We start from the raw sequence: 27,521 nt of genomic DNA, 5'->3' as shown, positions 1-27,521 counted from the left end.
GTCCAACTTTATTTGTTGCCTTTTGTACTTCTTACTAAGTAGGGGGTCTATTTTATCATTGACTTTGTCTAACAATATAGTAGCGTCTATATTAGTACTGTTAGCTAACTCTAAATGTGCATGGTAAAGTTCTTTATTTAATACATCTTTCCTAGCATGCAACATTCTTATTTCCTCTTTAATCCATACTTTCTTAGCAGCTGCAATAGCTTTTCTAGCTGCTCTGCTGTTAGACTTAGTTTTTATGTTCACATACTTTGGTGTAACATTGTGTTTCAGGCATTTAATATTGTATCGGATGTTAGCCTTTGTTTTTAGTAAGTTTAACCTCTTCTGTTTGTACTTTGTAGCCAATTTAGTCTGACTGACTTTATCCATACTTTGTGGTTGGCTGACCAGGATTTGCTTTTTAAATAATATAATATATAAGACTTACCGTCTTGAAGCAATCCAGTTTTTGTACTTAGTGTACAGCTGTTTCGGCTTCATAAAGCCATCTTCAGCACATTCTTCTAAGGTCAATTCATTATAAATATGCGAACATTCTGGTTCTTGTCAACTTTTTACAACACATTTTACACATAAAAGATGAAAACATAAACTTTGGTAGGCCTACCCTACTTGTATGTCGCGACATAACCTCACTTTTGACATGTGCTCAACTGACAGACAACAGACGACAGGCAGTTTCGATTTTTTCTAGTTGCTGGAGCATCAATGCCTTCATGATCATTTTTTTGTGTCTTCGTCCGTTCTGACTATTTTATCATATATTACATTAGCTGTAAAATTGGATTGGACATTGATGAGGTTTTGGTTGTCATATTTGTGAGCGCGATATATTTCCACTTCCTCTAACCTGTCAAGCCTATATGATTTGTTGCATGTGTGCAGAACCTCTAAACAATCTTCAACTGGCTTATAATCATGCATTAAATCCCTGATGTGTGCTGCGAAGTTGGATCTTTGAAGGCTGGGCTTGGAACCAATAGCTTTTATGTGCTCCTTGTACCTTAACTTGAATTTACGCCCTGTTTGGCCTATATAGAAGGAATCACAACTGCCACATCTTAGCTTATAAACTCCTTGTTTTTCTATGTCAGGGATTTTTTCATCTAGAGGCTTTAGCACTTTAGATAAGTTGTTATTTGTTCTAAAGGCAACTGTTACAGGAGTATTCTTGTAAACTTGGTTAGCTAGTTGTTCGGCAGTCTTACTGTACTCTACTGTAACAAACTTCTTGCTTTCTGTCTCTTTAGGGGGCTTTGACTGAATATTGCTATATATTCTGTCTATAAGTGAGGGTTTATATCCATTTTGCTGAGCAATATACTTAATTGTTGTGAGCTCTTTATCCTTGTCTTCTTTGGACAATGGTACTTTAAGGAGGCGGTTTAACATGAATCTAAATGCTGCAGTTTTGTGGGAATGTGGGTGGTTTGAATCAGCATGAATAACTTGATCGGTGTGAGTTGGTTTCCTGTGAATATTAAATTTGTGGTGCTGGTTATGTTTCATGATGGTTATATCTAGATAATTTATTTGTTGTTCCTGCTCTATTTCTTGAGTGAACTTTAACTTGGGATGTAGGCTGTTTATGTAGTTGCTGAGTATGTTTATCTGCCTGGTGTTTCCCTTGTACAAACATATGATGTCATCCACATATCTTTTCCAGTAAATTATTTTATCATGGTACTTATTGTTTTTAAGTATGCGATTTTGTTCGATGTTATTCAAGAAAATCTCTGCCAAAATAGATGACAGTGGGGATCCCATGGCCAACCCTTCTGTCTGGTTATAGTATGCCTTTTCAAACTCGAAATAATTTTGTGACAGGACTAGTTCCGTTAAATTGAGGAGTTCTTCTATTTGGACTGCTGTAAGTTTGTTTGCTGTAACTAAATTCTTCTTCAATATCTCAATAGTTTCTCTTACTGGTATGTTGGTATAAAGGTTTACTATATCAAACGAAACCAAAGATGCTGACTGTGGTATTTCTATGTTTTTGATTTGATCAATTAAATCTAAGGAATTTTTCAGGGTTGTTTCAGATTTTAGTTCGATAGAAGACTTAATAATATTGTTGATTGTTTTTGCTAATTTGTAAGATGGGGCTGTTTGGAAGTTTACCAATGGTCTGATAGGGCAGTCTGGCTTATGGATCTTAGGCAAGCCTTTTAATTTGGGTGCTGAGGGGTTCATTACCTTGAGGTGTCTCATCTGTTTTATTGTAAAAATGTTTTTGGATCTATTTATGTTTTCGTTAATTATTTTATGGTATTGAAGTGTAGGGTCTTTGTTTAGTTTCTTTATTGGATTATCGCTGATGAATTTCTGCACTTTGTCTACATAATCTGTTTTATTCAATACTACAACTGTGTTGCCTTTATCAGCCTTGGCTAGTAAAGCATTGTTTTGAGATAATTTATCTCTTATGCTTCTAGCAATTATTCGTTCCTTTTGTCTTGCTCTACTTTTTGCATTTTTAAACTTCCTTTTGTCAGTTATTGATGAAAATTTGTTGATAATTTTGTGTCTAAAACTGTCTTGGTTTTCATCTGGCAATGTTCTAATTGAACTCTCAAAGTCTAAAAGAGTGTTACGGTCCTCTAGCCTACTGTTACCAGCTAAATTATATTTTAAGCCTTTATTAAGCATCTCATTTTCTTCTTCGGTGAAGGATATTCCAGCATTATTGACTGTTCTTTTGTAAAACTGGTGGGGGCATTGTATGACTGGTTCTTTGACAGTTTGGTTTTCAATTAGCTTGTCCAACTTTATTTGTTGCCTTTTGTACTTCTTACTAAGTAGGGGGTCTATTTTATCATTGACTTTGTCTAACAATATAGTAGCGTCTATATTAGTACTGTTAGCTAACTCTAAATGTGCATGGTAAAGTTCTTTATTTAATACATCTTTCCTAGCATGCAACATTCTTATTTCCTCTTTAATCCATACTTTCTTAGCAGCTGCAATAGCTTTTCTAGCTGCTCTGCTGTTAGACTTAGTTTTTATGTTCACATACTTTGGTGTAACATTGTGTTTCAGGCATTTAATATTGTATCGGATGTTAGCCTTTGTTTTTAGTAAGTTTAACCTCTTCTGTTTGTACTTTGTAGCCAATTTAGTCTGACTGACTTTATCCATACTTTGTGGTTGGCTGACCAGGATTTGCTTTTTAAATAATATAATATATAAGACTTACCGTCTTGAAGCAATCCAGTTTTTGTACTTAGTGTACAGCTGTTTCGGCTTCATAAAGCCATCTTCAGCACATTCTTCTAAGGTCAATTCATTATAAATATGCGAACATTCTGGTTCTTGTCAACTTTTTACAACACATTTTACACATAAAAGATGAAAACATAAACTTTGGTAGGCCTACCCTACTTGTATGTCGCGACATAACCTCACTTTTGACATGTGCTCAACTGACAGACAACAGACGACAGGCAGTTTCGATTTTTTCTAGTTGCTGGAGCATCAATGCCTTCATGATCATTTTTTTGTGTCTTCGTCCGTTCTGACTATTTTATCATATATTACATTAGCTGTAAAATTGGATTGGACATTGATGAGGTTTTGGTTGTCATATTTGTGAGCGCGATATATTTCCACTTCCTCTAACCTGTCAAGCCTATATGATTTGTTGCATGTGTGCAGAACCTCTAAACAATCTTCAACTGGCTTATAATCATGCATTAAATCCCTGATGTGTGCTGCGAAGTTGGATCTTTGAAGGCTGGGCTTGGAACCAATAGCTTTTATGTGCTCCTTGTACCTTAACTTGAATTTACGCCCTGTTTGGCCTATATAGAAGGAATCACAAGGCCTACCAAAGTTTATGTTTTCATCTTTTATGTGTAAAATGTGTTGTAAAAAGTTGACAAGAACCAGAATGTTCGCATATTTATAATGAATTGACCTTAGAAGAATGTGCTGAAGATGGCTTTATGAAGCCGAAACAGCTGTACACTAAGTACAAAAACTGGATTGCTTCAAGACGATATTTGTTGGATATAAATTTATTATTTAAAGAAATATGAAGAAAGAAATGAGATTAGCCCTATAATGTCCCATAGTGTAAAGTAGAGGGAAAAGAAGAAGACATGGAGTTGAGAATCCAAAACGTGAAATGTGCCCAATGAAAATCATTCAGAAATATAAAGAAAACCTCTAAAATTACTAAATCTTACGATGACGAGTTTCTGTAGTTGGAGCTTTGATTTTTGTATACTGAAGTAGATTGCCCATCTATTTGGACCAGATTTAGCAATTTTTTCGTTAAAAAAGAACGCAGTTGAATGAGTCAGTCTCAGATAGCACTATTGCTGAAACTCTATGTTCTTCCTTACTTTTTGAGATAGTTGGCGTGACACAAAAGATTCTATAGCTTACAAAAAGTGGTCTTATTAATTTGTCGTGGTTAAGAATCTTTCGAACTCAGAATATTTCGGTTAAGAATAGTTCTCATTAGCTTCTACTTCTACTACGTCCATTTTCATAAAAAATTGGAGACCACCTGAACATAGAAGGATAGTTGTTGAAACTCTCAGCTGAGGAAATGATGCACGTGGAGTAGACAATCCAAGTCATGTGAAATAATTGAAATCATTTAAACGAGACAGAGTTTAAAGATGTGCCTTCATATTTGCAAGTACTTGCCATTTTCTGTGTAACGTATAAACAACTATTAACATCAGTTCCGTTTACTTCTATTCCAGTAAAGGTCAGTAGTTCATACGTTGGTCCGTTTACGAAGTTAAGTGGAGATGAAACGGAATGACCTCGCACGAAGGCGTCGACGTATCGTACGAGGCGTGCGAAGCGTGTGAAGCGTGCCGTCGGGAAAGTAATCGCGGAGGCGTCAGACCGTAACTGACGAGTTATTGGGGAGGAAATTGGCAGAGGATATTGAAGGTCGGAGGTCAATTTCTCTTTGTTATTGTGGAAAGGAAAGCCGTCATTGTCTTTTCTGCCGCGTCATACTTCTTGCCTCCGTACGACCTGATTACTTCCTGTGACAGTTAATCTTGCGTGTTGCATTCTCTCGGAACACTTTCTTCACGCAGATACTGGGTATAAAACACTCAGTGCTGCTAATGAAGGGTCAAGACATGAAGAGCTTTGCAAAAAACGTGACAGTCGAGTTCATTAAGACGAGTCAAACCAGAAGCCGCTGTTCTTCACAATGTAGCCTAGTTGTATTCAGAAGTGACAGTTTTTTGTCACAGCTCCGATGTTCTGTCCGTTGTTCAGTAGCCATTTCTCACACAGTAGTGAACCTGCACCGACCCAGAATTAACTATGTTAGTATTCAATATATTTTACATTGCAAACTGTAATGAAGAAGCATTGACATGTTTTTTTTTAATTAATTAGTATAGATGTTATAGATTTCATTGAAGCATCACCATAAATAGACAAATTTATGGCGATGGTGACACCGCCAATAGTGTGTTCTGACTATCACTAATTGCTCTCTTTATTTCGTAACAATCAAAGGTTATTTCGGTAATACTTTCGTAAATACTTTTAGCTGACTAAATCCGACTAAGAACAAGTACTTACAAAATCTTCAAAAACCTACACTTATAATTCCTCCCATAGTCTTAACAATTCCTAAAAAATTCTTGAGCGCATTTATTTTAAATCTCATCTCAATCCCCGCTAAATGCAGTACCTCAAGAACCCTGTAATTCTTGCCACACCCAGGCCTTAGATGGTCATCCTTGATAATCTCAAGTATATCCAAATTGAAGCAGTCCTGACATTGACAACCGAATCGCCAGTAAACAATAGTTGATGTCAGCCAAGACGTCAAGTTCTCGTAGGGAACCGGTCGCCAGCATATGGCATCTCGCCAAGGAGCATGCCCGACCTATAGCATGTGTGCCTCATTTCTTATGTGCTGGGAAACCTAAATAAGCCTCCGTCTCTGTAAATAATTCTCATGGATATCTCCGCTTCAAATTTACTGCAATGCTAACAACGCTATGCACCGGTTTCAGGTTCGGCTCTCTAGGGTCAATGCACTTGATGGTTGGGCATTTTACCCATGTGAAAACTGTGCTTTACAGGTATTCGTTGAATTAGATTAGTTAGCTATTTCTCTTTTTATGAAAACATTTTTACTATGGATTGTTGATTTAATTTTACAACATAGGACGGATGTAATATACAACTAAAATGTGTTGGCACACTATCATTGGGGGATTCGCTATTCGTAGATTCAGTGATAAAGGTCGGAAGGGTTCTCAACACTTGCTCTGAAATTTTGTATACCAAGAACAGGTTGGTATATGTTGGTAGAGAGTTGTTTTTCAATGACTGACGTATATTTCATAAAAACTTTTGAGAATCATAAGCCGCACATCTATCAATGCATACTTGAATGAAAGGTATTGCTGTGAAACTTCCCCGAAAAATATCAGTTTTTCGACAAGCCCTCTCGTAAGGGCAGTATTCATAAAGGACTGTATTAAAATTTAAAAACATTGAAGATACACCAGCTGTTCGATTTGTTTTTGATTTAGTTTGTTTGTTTACTTTTCATTGAGTTAACCTTTTGATTTTAAATACCATATATTTCTATATTGCATCAAGAGTAGAGTATTTTCCCTTGTGACTTGGATATTGATAAATTTATTTACATAAAGAATAAGTGCTTAAAACTAGCAGTTTGCATTGGACGAGGCATGGAAGAATCGCTAAATCTTCTCCGTGTTCTCTCCCGGACAGAAAAACTAGTAAGATAGCCCTAACTAGAGTGATCACAATACTAAACTTATTTAGTTGCTTTCAGCACAATGAATTTGTTTGCTACTTTCAACCGGATTAATTTCAAATCAACAAACACTTATTATATTTCTTGAAATGACCATTTCCCCAAAATCGGTAACTAATTCTAAAACTCATTTAATTCTAAACCATTTAAATGAAAGGCAGAGTTAAGTGGTGTCAGCTAGAATTTCGTTAACGATATACATAAAACATCTGTAGGTCCAATGTGCCTAGAAAAACTGACCACCTGAAACACACCGACGCATTTATTAGGGTCAAACTGTTTTAGTCCTTAGAAATTACGTACGCATGCCAGACGGATTATTACTGGAAAATCTTTTTCAATTTGTACGTTGATTTATGTCATTTTCGAAAATACTGATTTCCATAACCTGTTTAAATATGTCATTGATGTTGACGCTGCTGGAGGTAGTTTTATACACTCGACACCAAACCTTTCCCAGATGATGTTCCTAGAATGTCACACGATCATCGCTTGACACACGATATCACACCTGTCAAACATTGGTTTACATTCCCATACCAATGTTGTCACATCAATATCTATGCCCACACCTACAGTGAGATAAAGTGTGATAAAAATGTCAAGACTACATCTTAGCTTGACAAGTTTATCATTACTTGTCGATCATTTTTATTGATATATTTTTTTATCTTTGGCTTGTTAAATAAAAATTTATAATGGGGAACTTGATTAACACGTTGGGTGCTGATGACGGGAATTCCCGCAATTGCTTAACATTGAAATAAATGCAATTTTTATGTTCAAACATGTCGACCGCACGAATAGTGTTAAGCAATATTACTGGGTTTGTTTTTAAACAGTGGGTAGTATGCCTTGGCCGTCTTGAATGTTATACTATAGATTAAATGATGGTTGTGCTTCCTACATGGATTCGTGAACGCAAAACGCAGTACCTATGCTCTGTTGAAGTTGTTTATTATCTTTTGCTTCAACAAACGTGTGACCAAGAGAATTGCGAGTCACATGTTTGCAACATTATTTTTAATCGATCGTCCTATAATATTTTTGATTCTTTTGTTCATAGTCAGTTTTTAATATCGAACTTCTTCACCTAGACTTCTACACTTTATCACAAAGTGTAATAGTGTAAAGTGTATAACGATGTGCATCATCTGATCTTACCAATTGGCAATGACCATCAATTCCGCAACTGCGATCACAAATCAGCTTCGGATTAATTACTGAGATAATTCCATTAGCAATCTCAAACGAGAGAGTGAAAACCGGACAGTGTAGATTATAAAGTAAAGAGGGCACGTCATTAACGGCGAATCTCGGGAACAAGTTCTTTACTGGGGCAGAGAAAGAGAAATTAAAATGACGATGTGGGTTGGCCGGGGAGAGTGAAGAAGCGATGGTGATGGGACTCAAGACCAAACACTGTGTGAACTCTAGTTGACTGTAATAGGAACATAATAGGCCCGGAAGTGAGGCATTCTCTCATTAATGTTCAATTTCTCGCGGTGCGACCGCGGCGCCGTATACAGGTCAGTCGTGAAAGTGCCGTAGAGGTGTTATGGTGGTAACTGCGCTGATTCCCATAAATCCCTCAAATTTCCCACCGGTCTAGGATTGACCTTTGCGGCCCCAGGAAGAGTTAAACAGTTTAGCAGGTGTCTACGTGCTGAAGCGGTCTTGGCTAACGGCGTATGCGGTTAAGATGATGGTTATGGGATATGGTTATGGCTGACGTGTATTTCTGAATAAGTGAGTGTTAAGGTTCAGCTGAGGTTGGCATAGTTTATTATAGAATGGGGTCATTTCAAATAATGTGTGACTATTATTAAATCTTGATTAATTAAGTACTCGATTTGCTTGAAGAAACGAACTACAACAACCAGATCGTGTACATGTAGTTTTTATACGTTTGCTTGAAGTTATAGCTAGTGAAATATATTTGAGTGTTTTTTATATTCAAATATATCACTTAATCAGTATTCTGAGTTTTATAAACGCGTTTTACGGTGATTTCAAACTGCCTTAAACACAAGAACACATTATTTGAATTTCATCACCAGTTTAAAGAATTTCTCTTTTCAGTTTAATTGCGTTAAATGCGCCTTAATTCCTTTTGGATATAAAAGTGCTAAGGGAGTTCACAAGTACTAGCTAACCTGCTCTCTATAGCAACACTTCTTCAAAAGTGATTAAATGAATCATCCGATAGGGAAAACCTAACATTAAACTGAGTTACGCGATGCAATTTAAACTCGATAAGCTCTCCATCTTCATTGAGCCCGTCCTACATCAAGGGAGGACTAAATGGCGTCTAGACTCGGAATTGAAAGACATCAAACAGTAGGTAGGAGACGTTGGATTTGCATTGCAAATCCTTGCATCTTATATCAATATACACAGATCTTGTTAATGAGTTATCTGGCCGCTCTTGGCAGACACAGACTGCAGTGATAGAAGATCCACGGTTCTCCTTCGATTTTAATACACTAATTCAATTGACAATATCTACTTAGAAAAGAATTTTATCAAATTAAAGAGTAAGTAAAATTTAGAGTCATATTATTTTGCCATTCGTCTCTTCGAACAATTTTAGAAACAAGACCACGTAGGCCTACTCAGACTCACATAGAGAAAGTTTTTGCTGAGCCTTTAACTTTTTGTAAAGAACTGCTTTTCATAGTCTACTTTTAATTATTTCACAAAGACAACTATATACCTTGTGTTCGAATTCCAAGCTCTTATGAATGCAGGGTGGGTGACAAATGGAGGGCGATTATTGAGGCATTCTATTGATTTATGAACTATGCAATAAAGTCGATTTGTATTCAATAGTTATTTATTTGTGTAACTAGTGGTCGAAGTGGCACTTTACTGTACACTACACGAGAGAAATGTTTTCGCATTTGCCAGTCAAAACGCTTAAAGGTAAATCTCAAATATTGTTTTACTTCGATCCTGCCTTAATTATTTAGGCATCTTTCTTGACAGCTAAAATATCAATCGAAATCGAATCTATCCCTCGATAACCCATTACAACTAAACTCAAAAGTAATTTGCTAGCTGACATTGTTGGAAATGGAATCTCAAATCGAAAATACGTTAAATAAACAAAAGTGATTTTCTTCTCAAACCTTTTCAAAAAGCGATTCTGCAATAATTATAACCCATAAAGGGCCTTCAGCAACTCAGAACCCTCCTTGGCAGGTATAATATTTTTCGTAGCTGTCCCAGGTACAATACATGATAAATATAAGGTCGATTTTAACACGCAAAGATACTCTAGCATTACACACACTATTGCATAAACAAGACGTAGTTGTCATCATACGAAACGATCAGTCCTACAGGAATGAACTATATTTTCCAAGTGCAGCTGCACTGTCCGGTGCCCAGAGCAAGGTAAACCGCTGTCTGTCAGTATCACTATAGCAAGGTCGCCTGGTACAGGCACAGGATAGACTGATATTGTCAACAGGTCGACGACCTCTTAACTTCACCTGGCTGCAAAGTGAGTTACAGTTATTCTTCAAATCATTACCATCTTCAATTTTCAATCATCATAATTTACAAGTGTTTTGTGTCCCACAATCTGGTGTGGTGTACAACCATAGACTAAAGGGAGTATGTTGTATCTATGGTATAACTATAACTTAATAAACATAATTAACATTCGCTTTGCCGAACCCAAGTTGACACAAGTGGATGACTGTTGTTCAGCCAAATCAGCTGTTTTATTGTTGTCTATTTTCCACGGGAAATTTGTGCAAAATGCAGCGTAAATTACAGGGTCTTTCACAAGACTGAAATTATTGCGAAACCCGAGTTTGTTATACAATTTGCAATATCCTCGCAGTGATTAATCTCTGATTTGGACAAGCACGTCCAATAAATTGCGTAATATCTAACTCTATATAATGATGAATTGAACACCGGTTTTACGGGGGGTCGACTTCAAATTACAACGTTTCCTGGGGAAATGATACAGATGTTATCGGAGAGTAGATCTAGAAGATCGTGACGAGGACGCGGGAGTAACGGGAAAAGGATATTTTGTGTTGGCGGGAGTTAATCTGACCTGGATCTGGGACCTGGCAGTGACAGACGGTAAGGAAGAGGCGGAAGAGATAAGAGGAAGGAGAGAGGAAAAGGATGAGAAAAAAGTAGGGGAGTGCGTGCAGAAAATGTACCATACTTTACCTACTTAATTGCACGAACTCTCCGAGCCTTTCCTCTGATGCATTTGAAAGAACCTCATATCTTTGACTAAGTATCGAAACCTGTTATCATACCTAAGACCTGATTGATTGAGTGATTCTTCAACATGATAAGTTTGATGTATTTTCTTATACATAGCAGAATATGAGTTTTTTGGAAGAACCATAAGGTGCGTTGGATTTTTGTTTTCCCCACAGGGGTGTCTAAGGTAAACATTTACTAGCCTTACAAGTAAACACCAATAAATATAATTTACTTACAAAGTTTCTCAAACATTTTATTCTGTTTTCGTAAAGATAGGACCTCGTTCAGGGGGAATAAGGAACAATGCCTTCATAACACAATAGTTTAAGACATGTACCTTTAAAGGACCCATGGTGTCTTCCCTGGGGAAATTTAATTATAGGCCAACTTTGAATTTTGAAATTAAATTATTTAGTTTCTCGAGTCGCAATGAAAGTGGCAGCAGACAGGTGGGTGGGAACTTGGCATGGATGCAATGTCAATGTCGAGGTCGTGGCGAAGTGATGTGAAGTGTGTTAGTGTTAACAGGTACTTTCACATCAGGTATGGTCGGCACGTAGCACGTAGTTGCCTTGTCACGCCACCGTGCCACTGTCATCGTGCATGAGGACCGAGCTTTGGTGAGGAAGATCAGATCGTTCCTCCACTAAATTTAACTTCCATGAGTTTAATTCTTTTAAAGAACTAATTTACGTAAATAGTTTTTAACCTCCTTGTAGTGTCACATTTTCTATTTGCAACTGTTATGTGACATTTTCATCCACAAAGACTTTCAGCCAAGAATGGAAAAAGGGCTTGCGCTGGAAATGAAATCAGCATGATGAAAATATCAAAAACGTAAACTCTGGTAGTGTCCCGGAGTATCTTTAATTATTGAAAATGATAGATGTTTTTACTTTGTGCCCAGCCGTTTGCACTCTATTGTTTGCAGGCACCACGGTCTTATTACGTAACTTACTAATAAGGGCACTTCAGTGTTTTGGATCAGCATACAGATAAGTAGTCTATGCCCTTTAGTGACAAGCAGAGGGTTACTCAAGTTAATCACACTTCGTAAGTTGAATATTGATTGATGAGAAAAATTAGCAGAGACAATGTGCCTTATTTCGATTGATCAGTAGGCTTTAAAATTTCACTGTTTGAAAACCACGAAAATGTGTCACCTCTACCGTTTCTTCCGTGGTCGGAAATCGTTTCCTACAAACGTATGAGGAACGTGACAAGCGCTGTTTAAAAATATAAATTTGTAGCCTCAAGGTGACAATTATAGGACCGCTATCCTCGCGGACACTCGGTTTAGAATGTGAAATGGTCATTTCTCAGAAGAATTGCAACAGAGAGGTCATTGAGGCCATTGGTCAACTGGAGTGGGCTCTGGCGAATGAAAGACACGTTTGACCTTCCAGACGATTTGTTTACATATTGTCAGTTAGAGGTTGGGTCACTGACTCCAAGATCTTTGACCTCTGATACTACTGTAAGTGTTGTTTGTTTAGCAAGAAGCTTCAGTGTTTCCTATACAAAACAGAAACTATAACTTTTCATACTTGTTGAAGTACCGTGTTATTGAGAGGTCATCTGATATTATGAGTGGCGGGACTGTTGCCATAAACCAGATTTATTGTCTTCATCCAGTTTTTCAATAATTAACCTGAAACTAGTTTATGACTAGTTCATAATAGTTCATCGACTTGCAAGATCTGTCTGTTTACCCCATACATTGAGGTGTATTTGGTGGTTGGTGGTTGGTGCCCTGGACCACTGTCAAGTTCCCATGTCGAGGTATTTACCAGGAGCATATCCACAGTTAGTGCACACCGCACACCGTACAACAATGTGTCTACGTTTTCTCATATTGTCTGCCAGTAACCGTTCAGCATATAACACGCTTGTTGTCTGCATCACCCATTCCAGACCGTTTCCAAATCTCAGATTATGGTTTTTGGTCGCCTTCGTCAGCTGGCCAACCGTGACGTTGCCTAGGCGTGTGACCTCCCATAGTTAGTGCATTTCTTGTCACTTCAGAATGAAAAGTGTGGCCAGTGGGGTCAAAGCGGCACTGAGATGCGTAACGTGATCGTCTATACCCAACACCGCGCCTATTATATCTCTTTGGTGGCGCGTTTACGAGCGGTGTGATCGGTAATTAAAACGACGGAGTTCATGGGAGACAGTTACGGTGGTTTAATGGCCGTGAAAGTAGCTTGCAGCTGTGGCAGCCGTGTGGTCTAAAAACATTTAAGTTTGGAGGTGAGGAAAAATTTTAAAAATATTGGTATTGGGGTAATAATTGTACAAAGTCGCAAAAAATGGTTAGTTGACAATATTCGGGAAAGACTAAACACCAAAATGAGCGACTTGAACTGACAAGCCAGGCATTTCTGGTGCAAAATGCACTGTAGTAGCCACTGCCTTGCTTATGTCACTTCACCATGATGTGATTTCACTACCTTAAGATGAACATACGAGACTAGTCTATAACACACTAGTGTGATATAACCCTAGCTTATCACACTTTTTCCAAACGGAAAGGCAACATTTGTAAACTAGGCCTTTAAACTTTTGCCTCTTGACTTACCGAGATCCTCGCCAAGGTGTCTAAGACCGCCAGTGGCCAGTGACGGCCGAAGACGTGCCCTAGACGACAGACACGTGCGTCCTTGCGTTGCGATCGCCGAGGTCATAATTACCTAGAACTGGTTCTGGTCTTCTGGTTTGCTCCCGTCTCGGGGTGGACGAGTCGCCTCAGCCCCGGGCACCTCCCGAAATGGCAACGAAGAAAGTTGACTTTTACTCATTTGTTGATAGAGACCACCTACTGCAGTTCTAGGAGTTTGGCCTCTTTGGGTCCAGCTAGTTATTTTACCTATATCAAGAGCTACAAACTCTCCCAAAGACTTTCTCTTATAGTTGATTTTGTTTTTCCAAATTATACTTTTTAAGTATATTTCACTGCTGAACTAAGATTAACAGTGTTTAACCTCATTAAACACACGGCACTTCACTTTATGTAGGCTACATCTGTTATGAATGCAAGATATGCGTAATCGAGTGCAACTTCTGTGTTGCTTTGCTAATGACTAAGATCAGTTGTTTCTTAAGCAAGGACTTCAAACCCGAAGACCTGGGACAATTAGGTCTAGTTTTGTAACCTAAAAATGCGACTATCTTTCTCAGGATCGGACTGTAACACTTATTATTAAAGGAGAACTATAATCCATCTATGTTTCTTATTCAAAGATACTGTAACATCATCACTCATATTGTGGCAAGGTGGATCGCTAATTTTTATAGTATGAATTCAGCCGAAGTAATCCATCTGGATTCTGGAAACTCCGATCAAATATGAGGGTGAAATAAGTGGCATTGGTCTTGACATTTTGAATAAAAAGTTGGCGATTTAAAATGCAACGAGTAGATCTCCAGGCAAGGCGTATGGCATTTGTAAACGATATGCATTTGTAAACAAGGGGATACAAAGAAAAGTAAAGAAACAAAGAAGACGTTGAACCAACAAAACTAGCCAAAGACAAACATCTAGACGAGTGCCAGACACCCCCCGTTGTGCCCCTCCTACCTCAAGTTATTCCTGAATGTTTTCGAACGTGTCAGTAGTCTAGTACTGGTGTTTTGTTTGGTTATAGGCGTAGGTTTCGTTACCTGGATGTTCGTAAAACTATGAATCTCGGAACAAGAGTTACAGTAAATGATTTATCTTCTCAACTTAAAACATGATAGCTGAAGAAAAAAATTCCAATAAGATCAATTACCTAAGTTTAGCTTGCAATTTGTTGTTCTATGCTATGAATACGCTATACGAGTCCTAACAACACTCTCAAACTGAACATCTTACTTACTTACTTCACACTAACAAACTTGTTTCAAGGATTTATCTGTCAGACGTTTAATAAGACTTTGTACGATTTCCAATTTAAGTCTGTAGCTCATCCTACACTCATCATAATTTATGTTCATCATAGTACTAGCTGGCCCGACAGACGTCGTTCTCTGTCCTAATGTGGTTTTGCAGTATATGTCAAATGGAATGAAATTAAATGAAATATTATTTATTCATACAGGCAAATGCTCTTTCATTTACAAGATGAGCTAGTTCGCATCGCTCAATCACGTACTGGTTGAAGTTCGTTCGCTACGCACACTCACCTTTTGGTTGAAAATTAACACTTTTTAACACATGTTATTGTATCCTACAGTTTTATAAAAAAAATTCCTTCAATGCTCCAAGTCAATTTTTTTATTTTTAAAAATGAAATTATTCAATACCGGTTGGATGGATTAAAGTTTTCCCTACATAAAAACCTTCCCCTGGCACTAAGGAACACAAAAACAAGAATCATCCAATTCGGTGCACTCGCTCTCGAATCGTTCTGGAATACCATAAAATACCCCCGCCGCAGCAAACCTGCAGACTAAGCGAATTTCAACTTGTCTGATTACATATTGACTCATAAACATATCAAGATGTTAATCGGTCCCGGGTCCAGGTCTTACCATGAGACCTACGGTTTAGCTTATTCCCTAAATGGGAAATTCGCTAAAAAGGGATTCGTTATTTTTTATTTATATAGACTCATAAACTTAAAACCTTGCATAGGTAACAATAATTTTGTAAATTAAAAAAAAATTTGGAAGCAAATGTAAATACATGTGGCAGAAACTAAAATGACATTATGTGTAGCCTAACAACTACGTTCAAGCCCTTGCAAATTCATTTGTTATACATTTCTTAATCACAAACTGGAATTTTATAGAAATATGAACCTTTTTACGTATTTATCTTCCCCATAAAAACTCTGATTTAATTTGGTAACAAACTCGTGTTGCCAATAATTGAGGAGGTTTTCCAGTAAGTGTGATTTGATTTTTCGCCGTCACAGCTAACACATCAATGTTTAAAAATCAGACAGAGCTAAACAAGATATAAGATGTTAGAAAGTCATGCGTATCTTGTACGTACGCTGCACCTGGTAGGTCAATTCGTGTGTCTTGTTTTCTCTCCATGTCAAGAAATCATTGTTGTCCCGCTGCCCTCGTAACATGCTTGTCAAACGTCTTGCGTGCCTTACTCTATCATACTACTGTACATTAGTGTGTTTTAGTTCCAACAATTAAAAAAAAAATCATTGTCAATCGGCTAATCGGCAATTAGTAAAAGAAGACACACTCTGTGGACCACGGCCGCCTTTAAAGGTGGCCGTGCTGTGGACATAGGGGCATTTTGATATATAATGTTTTATGTTTACCGGAAACAGTGGCAAGGCATGTAGCTTACCGTATACAGTTGGAGTCAACACATTGGCATGAAACATGCTCATGCTCGAGGAAGTTACCGGTGTGCAGCTAACTAGCGCTCAGCGGCAACAATGCACTTCCTGCTGGAGATTTATTCATGACCGGCTCGCGGAACGAAACCGGGTCACCGATACAACCAACACTCTGACCCCCATACGCCAAATACTATATGTCATACGTCATCCAGCTGCATGCAATGTTCGATACATAGGCCTATTGCACCTAGTAACCAAATACCTTCTGTGTAGTATCCCAGAAACAAGTAAACAGAATGTCATTAGCGTACTGTACGTATAAAAATGTTTTAGCATCAATTATCTGAATGTAGTAGTAGTGGTCGAAAGTATATGGATTCTGTACACTACAATATAGCTATTTTAGCAAATTTTACCACGTTGTCAATCTAAGCAGCCTTGGTATTTACATGCTTCACAGGAAACAATTGATTATTGTGCTTAATTTTGAACTAAATCTAATATATTTATATTAATATTATTGACTTTTGACAGTATACACTTGCTAAATAGACCATTCAATTCATTGATGTTTTATATCAACACCCGGTGGTTCCATATAACATTCTGGAAAAAAATATTACTTACAATTAATTCGCCATTCCACAATCATGGCTCGTTTTCATTTTAGTACATACGCCATTTACTATCCATGCAGTAAATGGAGTTATTCTAAAATGCAGTAAAGTAAGTCTAAATGCAGTAAAGTTTCTATTATTCTCGAAGTAGTTGACATGACAACATCTGCGTACCCTCTGGTAAAAACAATTCTACACGATCAATGGCTTAATTAATTTTGATAATCCAAAAAAGGCTAAACAATTGTTTATTACTATAGTATGGACAAAACAATGAGCTTAAGAATTATTGTGTATCAACAATATTCAATCATTTCCCCATAGCAAAGAAAATAATGTTTTGTCATATCTGAATTATACCCAAAATGGAAGCATTCCTGATTTATTGTGAAAACAGAAAAATCTATTGAGTGGCCAATTTTATAAGTAAATCATGTAGGTCACTTCATGTATGAATCTAATTTTTCAACTGACGTTACATTAATTAAGATATTTCTTACAGGGGTGGAGGCGGCGAGAGACTCTAGCTGTCCCCGGATCTGCCCCCAGACTGGAGGCGGGGACCCAGTGTGTGGTTCTGATAGCGTCATATACCGCAACTTATGCGAGCTCAAGAAGAAAACCTGCGGCAAAGGTAAGCCTATTCTTCCTTTGAAGAAAAAACCTTGGGTCTAGACAAAGAATAAAATAGTGTAATCTTATAACGTTTATTAAATACGCTAATCCTTACAGTCAAGTTGCGTTTAGTAAGAAGCGAGAAGATCAAATCCACTTATGCAGCATACATATTCTTTTTATAGCTGTTTTTTGTCACTGCTGTAAGTCAAGGAAAATAGTTAGGAACTAGCTGTGTACCCGTTCTACGCACGGGGATCTTTTAGTATTCAGTTGAAACCTTCATATATAAAATCAGCAGTTGGTTTGCATGTTTTCAGATATGCTGGCCAAACTTACACAACTTCATTTTATGTTGTTTGTTGTTGTTACGGATCGGTATGACAATCAATAAAAGGTTAAATTACCTGTGTCCGCCGGTCGATCCTAACGTATCCTATTACAGGAGATGTGCATTTCGGCAAAACTAAATCGCCATCATCAGTCCTAATAAGGTCTTGAGCTTCCCCATTAGGTGCGTCTTGGAGTTTTTGAAACACATACACGAACTGTACACTATTATACACATGACGAATAAAACATAAATACACGGTAGGCCTACTTTTATTTTTACTATGGACACGTAGACGCGCGTCGGTCGTGCGCCGAGTCTCGTGAAAACGCTCATTTAAAAAATGCAAGTTTCCCAGCCATATACAACACTGATTCAAGGTCTTTTACTGGTTATCAAAACTCAAGAACAATTTTATACACAAAGAATCTCTATTTTCATTTACGGATACCCTACAAATTATTGCACTTGCGATTAACTGAATCCGTTAAGCAAGGTAAAACGTTTCTTACTTGGTTTGGATTTACTAGAACCGTTGGTAGCTGCTAGAATCATTTTTACGTAGGTACCAACACATCACTGTAGTTTACAAATTAGTTATCGTTGGTGTTGCACCTTATTTATTAGAGCCGTCCGTATGTAATTTAAGTGATGTCTTAACTCTGTATAAGTTTTGCTTTTTCTGTCTGGATTCCAAATCTTAGCTTACCCGGTATGCTAAGAAAATGATAACCTATTTGAGTAAAACATTTGTTGGGCAAACCATCATGAATTGTTTACGCCTTTATATTGTTTATGTTTATGTATCAATAGTTCGTGGCCTTTTTTGGATTGTTGTGTGTATGTCTTTTGGTAACGCATTAATGTCCTTATTTCTCAGTGTTTCACGGAATGGACAAGAGCACCTTTGATACTGAAAATGTCAACCGGAATAAAGTGTTAAATGGTGAGGTTGAGGTAGTTAACCGATGTGGAAAGTAACTTTCAATATTATAGGCCTACTTTAGGGCTACGCTTCATGGATCTATAAAACATTTTTTAGTTTAATCATTGGACATATGGACCATAACGATCCGGGTGACATTTAATTGCGAAGCATTTATTTTGGCTTGAACTGTCAGATACTGTATTTGCGAAGGTTTATATATAATGGTTTTTCCAGCATATCTGCAAATATGCAAACTAACTGCTGTTCTTAATCTTAATATAAGAAGGTTTCAACTGACTACTATAAGATCCCCGTACGTAGAACGGGCACTAGTATGTGATAAACATTGGGAAAAGTTTACAAAAAATTGCACAAAATTGGGTTTTTAAACGTCCGTCATTTTATTTACAAAGTAGTGACACCATATTTTAATGGCTAAAGACAATCTCGCCAATCCGGTGAATACATTAAAATGATTTGGAACTTGATAGGTACTCTCGTTTTTCAGGAGTAGGCCGCGTAAAATGGATCTTGGGCCGTGACAGACAGGAAGACAGACAGACAGAAATTTAGATGAGACTTGTTTCGGTTTCTTTAATGTATAAAACGTAAAAAAACCTAAAAGTTTATGATTCTGAGCAATGTACAGACAAAACTCTAATTTTATTTATATAGATAATCAGGACATCTAGGAATAACAAACAAATCATCATAAGACAGAAACCTGTAAATAATAAATAGTTCTAAAGCCTACTGCCTTAGACTAAAATATTTAATCGATGCTTGCACAATTAATTGTCAAACCTCCGGTAACCATATATTGAACAGCAGAACTGCATGGCAAAGCTAAGTGTGCCAATTAGCAAACTAGGAAAACTATAATGATGACACTACAGTAAATTGATGCGGGTGCGCGCGATCGTTAGCAATGTTGCCAATTCAAGGGAAATTACCTACCCGTTTCAAGAGTAATTTATATGGGGTTATTTTTTCAAGCTAAAATTATTTTCGAAGGTAAAACTGGGAAAACTTTACTCAACGACAAACTACAAGGACTGTTATTTTGTTATAAAACATGTTTTTATTTATTTCTGGTGGTAATTTAAATCCAAACTACCAAACTACTGTATTATTGAATAATTTAAACATATCGTAGTTCCTTGAGGAGTATGTTTTATCTATGGTAGTACACTTTGTATGTACAGTATACAATTTCATACAAAGTGGCAAGGGCAAGGGTACAATTTGGCCAAAGTTTCTGTGTGCGCGACCCCGTTCTGGACGGGTCGTGCGAGGGGGGATGGCGGGTGGCGGGGGTACTTTTGTGAAAGCATTTGCAATGAATACACAAACTATAGTTTGTGTATTCATTGGCATTTGTGTCTTGCTACTCACTCACCCCTACCCCCAGCAATGCCCAATACGTACCTGTAATGTTTTAGAACGGCTTTTAGCAACTACAAATCGTCCGCGCGCATACAAGTTTTGGCCGAACTGTACAAGCAGTGGGATCGATGAGCGTCAACCATCGATATTCACTATCTTACTATGGATGGTAAGAGTTGGTATCAATCATCATCACGCACTATACATACATGATAGATGTTTGGTATACATATTCAACTACCGATGACATAGTCTGGTTTTACTTCTTTGTCAAGTGTTTTTGCCTTTTGCCATAATAATCGGGGCTTCCTTATTAATGCTTGAAGTTTAGTCCTGAACAAGAAAATTAAGTTATTAGTTACTAACAGCATTGACTATATAACCATAACAGATTAATTCTAGGGTAATTTCATGAGTACTTTTTCCTTTTTCGATTTGAGGGTATTCAAATAAGGTTAATTTTTTGCGATGACCAAGGGTAGTAAAAAAAAAAACTGTTGGCAACACTGATCGGTGGCGTTGCCGGTTGCCTGCGCCGTTCGTTTTGTTTGTGTTGTTCCGTTGTTACTACTGTTTGTTTACATAACCCATAACCTAACCAAACCGAAATCGTTGCTTGCTTGGTTTCTACTAAGTTTACTTCTAGTTTTGTTGATCTTGCTCAGTTGTACAATAATTAATTACCAGTATTCATTTGCCGATTTACCCTGTGTTTGGTTATCACATGTTGTGTTAATTAATAGCCTCGTGAATAATGGTTTCATCGTGAAGAATAGAGAGAGACTCGTATAAACTAGTGACAGGCGGTTTGTAACTTTAGTAGTCCGACTGTCTACTATCAACTCAAAGTTTGAACATCAGTAGGATAAGTTGGTGATTTCTTATTTAAGCTTTAAAAACTATTGTCCTCTGCTATGTCTATCGAAATAGAATCAGCTGATGTCGTTCGTTTAATTCAACAATATTTAAAGGAGTCGAATCTTACACGAACACTTCAAACATTACAAGAAGAAACTGGTGTCTCACTCAATACTGTTGACAGTGTTGACAGTTTTGTCTCAGATATAAACAATGGTCATTGGGACACAGTTTTAAAAGCAGTTCAATCATTGAAACTACCAGATAAAAAGCTTATTGATCTTTATGAACAGGTTGTTTTGGAACTAATAGAGTTAAGGGAACTAGGAGCGGCTAGGTCCCTACTCAGACAAACAGATCCTATGATTGTCCTAAAGCAGCAAGAATCTGAGCGATATCTTCACCTAGAAAATTTGTTGGCTAGATCTTATTTTGATCCTCGAGAAGCTTATCCTGAAGGCCAAAGCAAAGAAAAACGCAGGGCAGCAATTGCACAGTCATTATCTGGTGAAGTGTCAGTAGTACCATCCAGTCGATTATTAGCTTTGTTGGGCCAAGCACTCAAATGGCAGCAACATCAGGGACTACTCCCCCCTGGCACAACTATTGATTTGTTTAGAGGTAAAGCCGCTGTCCGAGAACAAGACGAGGAGAAATGTCCCACCCAACTGTCAAAGCAGATTAAATTTGGTGTCAAGTCACACATTGAAAGTGCCAAGTTTTCACCAGATGGTCAGTTCTTAGTAACAGGAAGTGTAGATGGATTCATTGAAGTGTGGAACTTTACAACTGGCAAGATCAGAAAGGATTTGAAATACCAAGCTCAAGACAATTTCATGATGATGGAGGAGGCGGTGTTATGCTTATCATTCAGTCGGGATTCCGAGATGTTGGTTTCAGGTGCTCAAGATGGGAAGATCAAAGTCTGGAAAATAATTACTGGCCAGTGTCTACGCAAATTTGAAAAAGCCCATTCTAAAGGTGTAACTTGTCTGCAGTTTTCCCGAGACAATAGCCAAATACTAAGCGCATCTTTTGATACTACAATTAAAATCCATGGCTTAAAGTCTGGTAAAACTCTAAAGGAGTTTCGTGGACATAGTTCATTTGTCAATGAAGTCATTTTCAGCGGAGATGGTCACAGCCTTCTTAGCGCAAGCAGTGATGGAACGGTGAAGGTTTGGAGTATAAAATCCACCGAGTGTACTAGCACCTTTAAGTCGCTAGGAGCTGCGGATATTGCTGTAAATAGTATCCATCTGTTGCCTAAAAATCAAGAACATTTTGTTGTATGCAACAGAACTGATACTGTTGTAATCATGAATATGCAAGGACAGATTGTACGATCATTTTCAAGTGGTAAGCGAGAAGGTGGTGATTTTGTTTGCTGCAGTCTCTCTCCTCGTGGAGAGTGGATCTATTGTGTGGGTGAAGACATGGTGCTCTACTGCTTCTCTATCTCTTCAGGAAAGTTGGAAAGGACTCTAAATGTTCATGAAAAAGATGTCATTGGCGTTTCACACCATCCTCACCAAAACCTGCTTTGCACATACAGTGAAGACGGGCTGTTGAGACTTTGGAAACCTTAAGTTAAGTTAGGTATTTTTTTTTTGTTGAGTTATTTGACTGCCTGACAGCGTTTTTGAGGTAAAAATGGATAGACCTCCCTACTTTTTTATTTCAATTACCGTAAACCTTAGTAGGCCTATCATGCAGTTGGACACTGCCCCAATTCACACAAGCTTTTAGGGCTAATTTCCTTATTTGTATCTACCTATTTTTGTGTTTTTGGGAGGTTTATTTAAGATGGTTTTGTGCATTAAGTATAAAGGTAAAACACTGTTGTTAGGCCTAACTTACTTGAGGTTCATAGGAAAATGTTTCTTAAGCACAATTAGGCTAGTTTTTAGCCTAATTTATTATTTTTTTCCTTTTTAATTTGCCAATCTGCATTTTTATTTGAAAGGTTATTTAATCTTACTAGTAGGTAACTTATCCTATTCAGATATTTTGTTTGTTTTGTTGGTAATCAACCTAGAAATATTTTCCATCTGCTGATTTAGCCTAGTTTTCAAAGATTACCTTATCCAATTAATTGTACACTTTAAAGGCAAACCCAATAGAGTCAATTTTGTGTTAATTTGTGTATTATGTAAGTTACTTGGACTAGTGTTGAATTCAGAACCAACAAAGATTTCAAATAAATGCAGTGTTTTAACTGAACATGTATACCGTAATTTAATTCAGGTAACTTTCCCTTATTTCTTACTGATTTTACACAAAAAAATGTCCAAGCATAAGCCTTTGTAATAATATGCTACATTATCAATAGGTAACAGTGCTTTTACTCAGACTGAAGACACTAAGTTATCGAATCTAGCCAGATATACAGTTTTCATTGATTTTTGAACTTGACAAAACTTCTCACTTTCAGTACCTAATTTTAGTATTAGTCCCGGGTAGACTTCTGTTGCTGTTGGCACTAACAACCGAATGAAAATATCGATCAATATAGGTAAACGATTATTCCATACATCGAATATTCGATATATCATTTGGTTGGTTAGGTAAGGTTAACCTGACCTAACTAACCAAACGATATATATCGAATGAAACAATCGAATAACCGATATTTTAATTCGGTTGTTTGTACCAACATTTACCATTTACCATTTACCATCGATGTCTTCTCTGCCGTCCTCGTAGACAGGGGAATCGTCAATTTCTTGTTAATATGTGTATGCGTGTGTGTGAGTTTGAGCATTGCTCTCCTCACACAGATACGGAAGTCTACCCATCATCAGTAACTTAACAAATATTAAGTTATAAAGACATGCTTAAGGATTATAAGGACATGCTTAAGGATTATAAGGACATGCTTAAGGATTATAAGGACATGCTTAAGGATTATAAGGACATATATGCATGTTTCAGCATTAACTTATGTTTCCTGTATTATGCGTGTTCCGAATCTAATCCAACAATGGACAATTCTGGGACCCTACCATGTGGATATTTAGGCTAATCAATAGTTTTACTGTAGGCTAATTTAAAAGAAAGTGTAGGGAATATAGAAAAAAATAATAAAACAAATGCAACAAGTAGGTTAAGATACAGCTTGGAGCTGTCTCCTAAAATCCTAGTATAAATTAAAACTTAGGCCTATCTTAAATTTGAATACTTTGTCTGATTTTTAGCAAGCTGTAAATGTTCTATATGCCATTTAAAAAGTCTTGGTTTTACTATTCACACCGCCCATTATACTGAACTGACAACGTAATAGGATAAAATAGCCTACTTGTAAAAGAGTATTTGCCGCTATTCACACACTGAAAAAGATGCAACGACTCCTACCGTTTCATATTAAACTCTTACTGGTCAAATCACCTGTGTTTCCACACTTCAACGACTGCAACATTAACATTGTGGTCAATACGACTATGGCTTTGGCAACAAAATGATAAATTAGTATGATTAAGCTATTTTATTGTATTAGGATAGATTTTTGTTCAACCTTAGTTATGACGACACTAAATTAAACTGAATGAATAAATGATTATGAAATTAGATGACTAGGCAATTAGAATCTGAATAGGCTAACTTCTAATCTGAATAGGCCTAGGCCTACTTCAATCGAACTCGTTCTGCTATCAATCTTGGAACTCCAATATCCTTCAAATAATTTTGTGTGAATGAGGCGCAAGGGTATCCGATCTGGTTTGTCTACGCTGCTTATTCCTCATTACAGAACTAGGTAGGCTACTGTTTACAATCATTTATTTGTAGCAACCGCATGCCACCTATGGAACTATGTATCTTTATTTAATTTTTATGGTATAGCCTCTGGATCACCGATTTTTTCAACAAAAGGTTTAAATTACCTAGGTACCTATCCGTCAAGTGGTCCTCAATTGTAGTTGTTTGACTATAGCTGTTTTATGTTTATAGGGCAATGTTGCATTGATTTATCCCATCCATGGAATGGTCGTCATGAGGTTGAAAGTTCACAAATAAAATTCGTACACAAAACATTAAAATGGCCAAAACACAAATACACAAAAAACTACATCGGACACGTGCTGTGCCGGTAGAAGGTAGTAAAACGACATCGGACACGTGCAGCGCCGGTAGAAGGCAGTAGTACCTTCTACTCACTTTGTTAACGCCCCAGCATGGATCTGATCCTACAGGTAGAATGTTGGCCACGACCGGCCCCCTCTATGCATTCAATGGGATAAGATACATAAAACAAAAGGTTTAAATTACCTAGGTACCTATCCGTCAAGTGATCCTCGATTGTAGTTGTTTGACTGCAGCTGTTTCGTGTTTATAAACACATCTTCAGGTCAAGGTTGCATTGATTTATCCCATCCATGGATTGGTCGTCATGAGGTTGAAAGTTCACAAATAACACAAGTACACGAAACATTAAACATTAAATTGGCCAAAACACAAATACATAAAAAAATGACATCAGACACGTGCGGTGCGGGTAGAAGGTACTATTACCTTTTGAATTTTGCAAGCGGGTGTATCGGTGGTCTGGGGGGTAAAAAACCCAATCAGGTTCTCTCCGTGTCTTAATTTACGTTACCCTCCAGTAAGAGAAACAAAACAGCACACTTCACTTGGTTTAAAAATAAAAAAAAATCTACTTACATAGTCTTCTTTTAGATAAAAAACAATTCTTTAACCCTGTATAAGAGTGAAAATTTAAAAACGTACGTTTTCATGTCCCTGGCCTTTTACTTCGTAGATACTGGATTTGTAGTTTATTATTATGTGTTTTAATATTGTTTGGGACGGGGGCAACATGTTACACACATTTATTTGGTTTTAAATAGGTTCTAGGTATTTTTTTCGTATTTTTAAAGTCTCGAAATTCACGACCATGACGTGTCCCTAGGGTACATTTTCCAACTTTCACGCTGTTTTTAGACTAATTATTCATGCCGAAATATATAAAGCCATATTTTTATGTCATCAATGGTTATTAAACTTACAAAAAAGGAGCATATTATAATTTTATTGTCATTACAAACTGACTACCATGACAAAATAAGTCTGTCCCTCGATTTGGCGTCACGACCATTTGGGAAAAATTTTCAACTTTGGAGCACGACAGTGGCAAGCCTGGCGTCGATGGAGTCAGTTGGTTTTAGAGACTAGTTCGGGGTGTACGTCAGGATTGTAGTGCCGGTCGTTTCGAGTTGAAAGGAGGAATTACAAGATTAATAAAGGAAAGATTGTGTTTTTTGTAATTTTGGTGTGTCCATGACCGTACGTAGTCATTCGATGAAGTAGACATGGTGTTAATTTTTGTTTATAAGATATTTCAATTGCTAGATTAACCTAGAAGTCCACTTTGTATCCTCGAACATGAGGTGCAGGGCTACCGCCAGAACAGAGCCAAATAACACGTAATTTCACGACCAAAGTTTCACGACCATCGTGGGTTTTTTCACGACCAATCCAGCCTTATGGATTATAGTGTGTTTGGTCGTGACAATAACTTTAATATAATTGTAATTTGTTTACAGTTTAGTTCAATTGAAACACTTATTTTATTATAACTAACAGTATAATTGAAGGATTGTTTAGAAAGATTTAGATTATTTCAGAAAATTCACGACCGTACCGCTTGTCCCTGACCATCACGTTTATGATTTCTATCATAAAAATTTCAAAAATTAAAATATCGTCATATTTCAATGTTTTATTCACAAAATAAGCACACCTCTATACAAACGTAATGATTTTTCGGGTCTCAGGTAAGTTTTTTCGGAGTTATACAAACTTAAAAAGATTTTATTGGCTTTTTTCCAATTTTTGGAGTTTTTTTATTTTTTTCTAGAAAGACCAAATATACCAAAAGCTCAGTGACCTTTTTATTGTATAATGGTCATAAAAGTAAATTAGTTTATAGCAAGACATAGTTATAAAAATAATATTAACTATTTTTAATATTCATTTAAACGTCTGTTATGGTCGTGACAGGATTTTGTGTTTTTCCACTAAAGATGCTCTTTTTTTTAAAAAAATACCAAAGATATTGCGTTACCATGGACATTTTATGAAACTTCAAATGTTAATGAAATAAAAATAATAATAAAAGTTTTGAAAAAAGGGGAAAAAAATTTGCAAAGTGCTTTTCCTGAAAACGTACGTTTTTAAATTTTCACTCATAAAGGGTATGCCAAAAGGAACCCCCCAACCCCTTTATTGAATTTGGGGTACAAATAAAGACCCTAAGAACATCATTTGACATCTGAACCTTACTTAATATAACATGTGGTAAATTAAGATAATTTTTCCTGTGACGTGTAGGCCTATTGTAGGAATGGATGTCGCCTCTTAGCTCAAGAGAATCCCACTCCTTCTTGATTTTGTGCAAAGACTGTAAAATATAAATGTTACAAACCGTCATTATGTTTTCAGCTACAAATATTGGTGTACAATGATCCAAGTAAGC

At 37.0% G+C, this 27,521-nt stretch overlaps 2 protein-coding genes across 2 annotated transcripts in view; both read left to right on the top strand.

Annotated features, from left to right (window-relative positions):
- Nucleotides 1-27,521, top strand: part of LOC128994053 (serine protease inhibitor dipetalogastin) — a 55,518-nt gene that overhangs the window by 13,988 nt on the left and 14,009 nt on the right. Inside the window, exon 2 of the mRNA XM_054418269.1 lies at nt 17,434-17,565. Coding sequence (XP_054274244.1) covers nt 17,434-17,565 — 132 coding nt within the window. The remainder of the gene's footprint in view (nt 1-17,433; nt 17,566-27,521) is intronic.
- On the top strand, nt 20,803-23,267 carry LOC128994052 (WD40 repeat-containing protein SMU1). The gene has a single exon (XM_054418267.1). It carries the CDS (start codon nt 21,106-21,108, stop codon nt 22,636-22,638), a length of 1,533 nt encoding a protein of 510 aa, XP_054274242.1. The 5' UTR covers nt 20,803-21,105; the 3' UTR covers nt 22,639-23,267.

This window comes from Macrosteles quadrilineatus, unplaced genomic scaffold (assembly GCF_028750875.1).
Source record: "Macrosteles quadrilineatus isolate MER2022 unplaced genomic scaffold, UCM_ALF_1.0 Scaffold_5__1_contigs__length_97177068, whole genome shotgun sequence".
Lineage (NCBI taxonomy): Eukaryota > Metazoa > Arthropoda > Insecta > Hemiptera > Cicadellidae > Macrosteles > Macrosteles quadrilineatus.
This window is presented reverse-complemented; position numbering and strand designations above follow the sequence as displayed.